Source organism: Sardina pilchardus, chromosome 15 (genome assembly GCF_963854185.1).
Source record: "Sardina pilchardus chromosome 15, fSarPil1.1, whole genome shotgun sequence".
Lineage (NCBI taxonomy): Eukaryota > Metazoa > Chordata > Actinopteri > Clupeiformes > Clupeidae > Sardina > Sardina pilchardus.
The window spans coordinates 25609464-25619213 of NC_085008.1; the positions used below are offsets into that span (position 1 = coordinate 25609464).

General features: G+C 44.2%; 1 protein-coding gene across 1 annotated transcript in view; it reads right to left on the bottom strand.

Moving 5' to 3' along the window:
- The window catches only part of adgrl2a (adhesion G protein-coupled receptor L2a), a 60116-nt gene extending 51953 nt beyond the window's left edge, over positions 1 to 8163 (bottom strand). The window contains exon 1 of the mRNA XM_062556269.1: positions 8059 to 8163. Coding sequence (XP_062412253.1) covers positions 8059 to 8161 — 103 coding nt within the window. The 5' untranslated portion in view covers positions 8162 to 8163. The remainder of the gene's footprint in view (positions 1 to 8058) is intronic.
- Between the last annotated feature and the right edge of the window lie 1587 nt (positions 8164 to 9750).

Sequence of the window (9750 nt, forward strand, 5' to 3'; positions counted from 1 at the left end):
TGTATTAGCTGATGTCAGTGAGATTCTCTTAATGCCGAGCAGAAAAAGCGGCCATCTTGGTCACAGAAATGAGCGTGAATATGGATGGGCTCCACGACACACCATCATTACGGGTTGGCACTTTAATAACGCTATTGCGTGTATCTAGATGTGCTCTTATATGTCGTGCATGCCCATATTTGGGTAGACTGATGACAATGAGACAGAGGAAACATGGGGTAATTGCTGTTGGCAGTTGTCATAAATGCTACAACACAGGGGATATTGCAGCAGTGAATCTCCCATAACTGCATTACACACTGCCTAGCTTTTATGCAACAAGAGGAGGATTACGGATATTTGGCTCAAGCAAAGCCTTTCCTTCTTGCTGCCTATACTCGGGCATTCTATTAACTGCTGATTTAAAGTATTTTGTTGTACGCACGTTTTGTGTGCTATTTCATGCTGCCGTTGTTGGCATTTACCTGAAATTAGGCACAGGGTACAAATCCCCCACCCCCCCCTCACACACACACACACACACACACACACACACACACCAACCCCATCCCACATGCTTTCAAAATATTGAAGTCCCAAGGTCACTTGTCACAAGGTCATCCACTCATGGGATGTGACACTATTGCCATTAATTACATGGTGGAGTGGAATACTCCATTCTGATTGGTCAACCGTTGGTCATTCAACAGTCGGCCTTTGTGCGGGGAAAAGCTGTGATGTCCACACAAGCAGACTGACCACAGGCACACACTAGTTGTGTTTGTGACATAGCGATGCGTTTCTAAAGGACTAATGGCTTAATTGGAAGTCCATAGTGGGAGCAAAATCATTTCAGATCAATATTCTGTGTTGAGATTATGGATTTCTGTGTTCAAAAAGCATGTGAGGAGCGCACTGATATATATATATAGGATGGTAGGATGTCATTATGGCTGATCTGGTAGATATAGTAAACAATGTGGTATACACTACACTAAGCACTTACTGGGTATGCCTACAGTATCCATACAATAACACAAAAAGAAACTTCATCCACGGCAGCAAACCCTTCAGTCAGGGTTGGACCACATCTGAGAGAGCTGTATAAGATTCAAACGTATGGACTTGAAACAAACAAATATACATCAGAACGAATCGTGAAAGGCTGTGATTACTTTCACCAGAAACCGACATAACTGGTGATTACCCTCGCAGCCAGAAAGTACTGTCACTCGTCACTCACAAACCCACTGCTCTGTGCATTTGTCCATGTGAGGGACATGAAGTACAAGCCCCGTCAGGTGTGTGAGCGTCCACTGTAGGCACCAGCGTTTGGAATTAATTTGAAACAAAAACAGGATTGTCTAGACTACCGTGAGAGAAGTCCACAGAAGTAATACAGATAAACTGGAAAACTAATCCATCTACAAGCGAAGTGAAAAGCAGTGAACCTGGTGAGGTGTGGTGCCTCGTCTCGACTCGACTCTCTGTGATTTCACATGTGATTGATGAAGAAGACAGCAACCTGAATCAATTTTCAAATCAAAGAGAGAACTGTCCAACGAGTGACTGACACTTGAGGGCCGGCGCTACTGTACACTGGGACCAGGCCGTATTGATTTTCTTGCAAGACATTTCTGCGTGGGGGAAAATAACAAACGTGGCCCTGCTCTCATCACCGGCCTCCCGCCGCTCCTGTTCTCCACTAGCTCAAATGCAGCGCAAGTGGTTCTCCATTTTTATTTATTTATTTATTTTATTTTATATTCGTTTACCTGAACACCACCACGCAAATCAGACACTTCAGCTCCAAGCTGATACCTCTCCTGATTATCAATTTTATACTTGCTGCAAAACAATTAGATGTTTTTTTTTTGTTTTTTTAAAAACTGTAATGATAATATACTTAATTGTACACAAGCACCCCTACACACACGCGCACACACGCACACACACATGTATGCACGCACGCACACTCTCATGAATGCACACACAAACACAAGCACACACTTTCATGGTGTCTTAAAAAGCAAACTGATCATTTATGATGGATTTAACATAATCTTATGAGAGAATTTAGAGTAATTCACAGCAAAATAAATTGGGAGAATCCATCCATTAGTCACAAATAAGTGAAAACGGAGGTGCTTGACTGAACACGTCTTGCAGTCTATGTAAGTCCCTTCACATGTGCCTCATGACCATGTAATGGTGCGCTAGCTAATAATATATGGACCGCATGACAAAAGAGGACACAGTTCTAGACACTGAACCTTCTGACCTCCATTAGTTGGTCTGTGTTCTGAATTACATCCTTTGAATCTCTGCAGGTTCTGAGAACAAGTTGTATTTATGTTTTAATTTATGAGCAGATTTGCTCTACCTCCAGCATAGTTACGATGTGATAATTATACAGATAATGTTTCAATCTGATAAACAGAGTCCACTCACACAACTGTACAGAGAACATCTAGCACCTTCCCACATTGTAAGTAAGCTGTACAACAAAACTCTGTAGACTCAATTAATTGAAACAATAATAATGAAACAATGTGTCGTGCTATAACGCACGGTATGCTTGCTGAGAGCGAATTAGCTCAGGAGGCCTGGTCAAAAAGACTCATCCCTGAGGGGCATAGTGTTGGCTGACACGGCCGATCAATTAATATTCTTTGGGCGGCTTCTCCTCAGATTAACAGTCTCTCATCCACGGGCAACAGAGACCTGGCTGTTCCCTGTCTGCAGAGCAATCATGTTCCATTCTCTGAGCTGATAATGCGGCATAATGGATAACACAAACAGAGCGCAGCACAATATAAACCTGACTGGCAGCTTCAGCCCCGCTGTAGTGGATGATGCCATCTCTCATTTGAACTCCATATTAGCATTTAAGTACTACATGAGACGAGAGAGCATCTGTAAACTGACTGAGTCCTACGCTTACATTATGTACACTTTGCATAGACTGAGAAAACATTGCTTTAGAACCAACCAACAAAAAAAAAGCTTGCCAAGAGTGTGACTGATATTTTCTGTGTTCCCATGAGGTTATTCACAAGTGCTATTATGAAACGAAGCTTGTTATTCCAGACAGCCAAATACTCAGCACTGAGGCAGAACACTGAGAGCGGTGCACGGTGCCTGCGTATTGGCCTGATGAGAGGCCTGTAAGTGGACGCTGCTGATTATTCGGCCTCAGATTCATGTCGAGCTTCTGCGTCAGCTTCCTGCCAATAACATTTTTCATGATTGGTGACTGTGTGAAGTATTTTTTCTATCTAGATGACAGGTTTGTAGAATCTTTGCATTTCAATTTCCACCTATGTTGGACTTCAGCCAGCTCCTGGATGGTATGGTATGGTATGGTATCTTACAAGCCACAATGTCTGCTTCTGTCTGGCAGAGCTGGGAGAGAACTAATGCGAAGCTCCCCATCTAATACATGTGCCTGTAGCCTTCTCTTCATCATCTAGCTGTGAGTGCAGACAGCAAACCCAAAAACATGAGAGGACTTCTTAATTCACTTAACCACATTTAAATTTGCAGGCACCTCACAGCTCTGAGACGTCATACTGTGAGGATGGGGCCGCATGCCCAGGAGGAAGTTCATTGGCAAAGATTTTGCCATCTCTTGAGGCTGCGTTTCAAATGAATGTGTGACCAAAGTGTAAACACACACAGACACATTTGATCATTTCCTTGATTATCCTGTCCCGATGCTGGGGATGCTGTTTGCTGGGATTGCATCACGACATATGATACTGGAATAAAGTTCTCGTTACTTAACCAGCAGAGACAGGGTCTCAGAACAACTCGGAGATTGATTTGATTTCTAAGGAACATGCACACACTAAATTAAACAAATCTATGTGAACACTGTGCCATAAATTATTTTGGATGAAAGACAAATGACCAAAATGTCTGCTCTAACATTAGCCCCACTGCCATCAGCGAAAAAGCTAAATCTATACATTTCCATATGAGACAGCGCTGTGCGTTTGGAATGCTCTTCACAGCCCAGCTTCCTGTGAAGCATCAGGGAGTGGCGGGCGGCCGGCCGGCCGGCTGGATGACGGACAGACGCGTCGACGGCTGTCATCATACTCGGGCGCACACAGACACGTCTCGGCCTCTTGTTGATTGATCGTAAATGGGGGGGTGGAGGGCTCAAACAACAGGATGACACCCGCGCTGACACGCATTTGTTTGGGGTGTTGAGGGGCTCTTTTTTTTTTTACGGCGACCCTTCACAGCGCACGCGGCCGGCCTGTCTGCACACGTCTCCACATGAGAAATGTGATGGATTTACACCACCGGCTCTGAGCCCCTGTCTGCTAGATATGTTTCGGAAGTTTGAGAAGCATTAACCCAAAAGTGGAATGATATTGCTGTGTCTACACTGCAGCATACAGTACGTACAGGACACTTAGCTTACCTTGTGGTTTCAAAACAGCGTTTATTAATTTATAGTAAGACTGTATTCTCTGACTCGGTCTGTTAAAATGCTTTACATATTTAGCCTTCATGGCTTTTTAAACCAATCAAATATAAGCCATTTTAGAAAATCTCCCTTGTCTCCCCTAATTGCATGTATATGTTCATCCCAGTAAACCACTCATCCTATATGAAATGCAATTTATTCACAAAGCTGGTGATATGTACATGTTTACTGTAGATTATATTTTATTGCATATTTCCTCCTGCTAAGAACATCCTTTCCTAGTTTAATCCAACTAAAGACAATGCATGCAATATACACATGATACCACCAAGAGCATGAATTCATTCCTGTGTTTCTTTAAAGACAATGTGGGAAATGATGGTGACTGGCCTTGTGACACACACCAGGGCTACACTAATAATGCCTGACTTACATGACTAACGTCTTTAGAAAACAAAAATCTAAGAGACATTTCAGAAATCAGAGTAGTCAATAATCCTACACAACACACAAACATAAAGCGGTAACCAGCTGTGCCGAGGGCTAATCCACTGAATCCCTTCCCTCTTTAACGGGCAATCCAGCCCAAGATTAGGAGTGCTCCGCAGCAGGGCGACTCCGCGCCGCAGTCACACCTTGCCCACGTACAGTCTGTCTCCGTGCCCTTATCTCCTTATCTCCTAAAAACAGCCCCTGATGAGAGAGCCCGACGGCATGTGTCCCCCTCCCCCCCCCCCCCCCCTCCCGCCGCCGCCACTGCCGACGAGGCCGCTCCGACCCACCAGCCAGCGAGATTCCCGATCCGTAATGGAACACCGGCGCGACGGCAGGCAGCCATGGCGGCGGCGGCGGCAGGGGCCACCAGGTGTGGTGAAACCTTACCCCGAGAAAGGCGATTCACCAAGCCGAGGAGTACAACAAAGAGATTAACCTAGTTAGATCCATGCCTCTGCCACACTCGATTGTGTGCGCCGCTCAATCTTGTTAAAGTCTGTCCACACCAGTTTGCTGAGCGGACTGATGCAACGTGCAAAGTGTTTCCAGATTAGGGCTTCTGTAATGACTTGTTTTGTAGCTTGTTTGCGAATTGGGGATAACAGACAGATACAATCTGCTGTGGAAATGCCAAGGCTGAACCAACAGGACACATCCGCTAGCACACACTGGCAGCACAGGCACACACAGCATTTAAAAAAAAATAAAAAATTCTGCCTCTTTTCTTCCCTAGGCATGTTTGCTTGACAGTTAAGGAGACAGAGACTCTAACTTGTCAATCTTATCAATACACACACACACACAGTCGCACACACACACACACAAACACACATAGACACACACAGACACACACACACACACATAAACACACAAACACACAAACACGCACACCATAATAGGGCTCTCCATTTTTATGAATTAAAAAGGTTTTTGGCAGGAATTGAACTGGAGGTGGTTGAGGTTTGTCAAGCAGTCGTTCAGGTTACAGTAGTCTTCCGCTTACACTGTCACAAACTCCACTTGACTCTTTGAGGACCATTTAGAGGGACGGGCCATTTCAAAGTTTCAGTATTACAGTATTTTAATGTCAAGTGCTATATTTTCGAACACTTGGACTAGGCAATAGAACAAGGGGGCTTGTGTAGAGAATGTGAGATTGCTTGAGACAGCTAGAAAATACGAGGTTTTTTTTAACAATATTGATCCGTTCTATGAATAAACTTCTGAACTGAACTTTAACACTGTTAACAGAGTAGATTCAGAGTTTACCCACACACTTGCATACTTACACTAAACATATGCAATACGTTCCACGATTTCAATGTCTCAAGAGCTAAAACACATTTGATTGCCTCTGCATATACAGAGTGAAAGCCTTGGGCTCTTGTCTTATGCCATGTTTTCTTTAATCATTAGGTCTAAGCCATTTGCATTCTTTTCTCACAAATAGAACACAAAGTGATTCATACATCAGCCAGACACCCCTCCCTCCCCAAGTCAAGACACAACAGTCAGAGGAGAAACCAAATGACATTACTCAGGAAGAAGAACAGGCTGCATTCACATCCCTATATCCTGCACAAACAGTCCCCCTGCCATTACAAATGGAAGCGACGAGATCCCAAGTTTCTTGGGATGTTAGACAGGGAAACAAGCCCGCGGCTATAAATCTTGCTGAGCCTCTCCAAAAGCACAAACTTCGAGTCATTTGTAGTGCGGCTGTAACCCATTTAATTCAATTATAAAAATGCATTAAAAAGATATTACAGGCAGGATGCTGTTTAATGAACCATGTTTACTTGGGATATTGTTTATAATGAACTAATGCAGGCTCATCCCTACAGTTAAAACATGGAATCTCAAGCACACAAGGACAGAGAGGCCTGTTCCAAACCAAGTCAAAGGTGAATTGGTGATGCTCAACACCGGCTATTTACCTAAGATGTTAACTGATCAAACTTTATATTAACTAGCATTAAATCCCAGCATGTATGGTCAACATAAATAAACAATAATTATTACAGTGATTAGTATTACTTAATGTTTCTTAATGCAAAGGTTAATGATTTGTTCATGTTAGCTAATGATTTGATCTTTTTGATTAGTGGTGGACCTGGAGGTGAATGGGAACATTAATTTTAGAGTATAATACAGCTTCTGGCTTAAGAATACTTACAGTCAAATGCATTTACTCATAATATGGTTAATCTATTAACATTAATGCAACTGAGTCTGAGTAGTCAAACCTGGTCAGTCTCGAAGTCTCGAAAATGTATGTTTATGTGCAATTTAACTACCTGATATCACAGAATTCAGAATACAGAATGCCCATGTGATGAACATCACAGAATTTGGCATCAGTAGAGAAGGACCCCAAACCTGTTTGTGGATGTTCATGCTGCTTGACATTCATGTCTATGTATAACAAACACTCATGCTCATGGAGACTGTATTCAGAAGCCTTCCATAGAGTCTAACTAAAGTATTCAATAAAGTATATAATGCACCAATGCGGTCTACGCAGAAATTATATTAAATGGATCAGGCGGGAGTTAGATTTCACCGATCATAACTGCACGATTATGTCTTCATCTACAACCTAATTTCAACAAACCTGAAAGAAAATATTTGTATCTTTAAATATTATGTGGAGCTTTTTATGCCTTTAAATCAGACAGGACATTAGAGAGAGAGTGACAGGACGCCAGCAGAGGAGAGAGACTGGGTGGGACGAGGAAATGAGCAGTGGCCACGTGGACCCCAATATGGCATCTGTGGGCGCCACACAGCACCCCCCCCCAAACCTACAAGAATGTTGATGTGTGAGCATCTCCATTTGGGTGCCTTGGCCCCTGTCCTAGCCTGTTGGCTAGTTTATATGAGGGAGTTTTGAACTCCATCTGTTAAACCAGACAGACACTGTTAGATTTTGGTCTGATTTTAGCCCCGTTTCAGTTAAACCTACGGCACACATCAGAATGAGCTACACAAAAAAACAAAGGCAGTGTATTAAACGGCACTCATTCACAAACCTACGGCACACATCAGAATGAGCTACACAAAAAACAAAGGCAGTGTATTAAACGGCACTCCTTCCCTCTCATTGACTGTGCTTGTTGATTAGTTTGGTGACTGTAACATACCTTCTGAGCACTGAACATGAGCCAATGCCAACACGAGGCAGCAGACTGCTGATGTTCGGAGTAAGAAGCAGGCCATGGCGCTCGGTCTGGACGCTCTCCACATGCTCGACAGAATCGATGGCGGTTACAGATGTCGGGGACAACAGCTCTCAGAGATGATCATCATTGATCTTTTCACCTGCAGAGCAAGAGGAGAGGGACTTAATGCACAGATCAAACGAGACTAGCGCCTTCTTCTCTAGGATCCTGAAAAAAACAGAATGTTTATTTCCACAACATTAATGTATCACGTCAGGTGTTTTGAAAACGTTGTTTTTCTTCTTCTTTTTTTTTTTTTTGCAGAGTGAAAACACATTTGAAACAGCAAAAGGCCACAAATCCACAGAAGTTAAAGCCAGTCGGGACGTAATCCAGCCGGCGGAAATCCCTTTAATAGGGACTAAGAGCTCACCATTTGCATGGGGGCGTGCCCGTCATCCCAAAGATTTAAGCAGCGGGGTACCTCAGAGACAGCCACATAAAACTAACAAGCAAATTAATACGCCGCAATCTGCCTCCAACATCCTAAACACGCCGCGCCGTGCCGCCACCGGCCCCTCCGTCTCCCCTCTGCTCCGAGCGTCCGCCTCGCCCTGCCATCCTCTGTTCCGCTTATTCACCTTACTCGCCAGAGTGCGAAGGAAGAAAAAAAAACAAAAAAACTAAACGCTTTAGTCAGTCGGCGGCGCAGGTTTGTGAGCAGGCAGGGCGGCGCTGTGTGTATCTGCCTGCATTAGCAGCTCTGCTTTGGTGCACATGTTTATCGCGCACTGAGTGCTGCTGGAGACACTCCCCCCACCGGGGCTGGAGCGGGAGTCGCCGGGGGAAACGCTGCGCCGTCGCTGTAGTAACCACGCGCACAGGGCCCCATTAAAAACAGTTTCACTTTTTTCTTTCTTTTTTTCTGTTTTTTTTTATGGGGGAGTCTGTGTGTGTGTGTGTGTGTGTGTGTGTGTGTGTGTGTGTGTGTGTGTGTGTGTGTGTGTGTGTGTGTCTGTGTGTGTGTGTGTGTGTGTGTGTGTGTGTGTGTGTGTCTGTGTGTGTGTGTGTGTGTGCGTGTGTGTGTGTGTGTGTGTGTGTGTGTGTGTGTGTGTGTGTCTGTGTGTCTGTGTGTGTGTGTGTGTGTGTGTGTGTGTGTGTGTGTCTGTGTGTGTGTGTGTGTGTGTGTGTGTGTGTGTGTTTGGTTGGTGAGGAGAAAACCGACTGTTTTACAGTTCCATACTGACGCCATCGCCAGGCATCAAGCCAGCAGAATTAGAACAGATCAATAGAACGCTAGCGTTTATGTAACTGTCTGTGGCACAGATTCCAGAAGTCTACATCGAAAATCTTATGTGGATTACAAGTCCATCGCCTGCGCTGAGAAGGATTTCGAAAGACGTCAAACACATAGATTTTCCAGTGGCCCGCAACTTAGAAGCTCGCAGTTTGGAACGTTTTGGTTAAATCCATCAAAGCCAGATCAGAAAAGGCATTCTCCAACACAGTGGACCTCTTGACTAACTCTTAAAAAGCAGGTTAACAGAAGCGCCTCTTTCTGCGCAGGCCTTCCTTTGGAAAAGTAGCCAGTGTTCAGCTGGGCCAGAGCACCACAGAAAGAAGGAAGTCATTGTCTCCGAGTCAATATTTCACAGCGTGCAGAGGTAGTTGGGG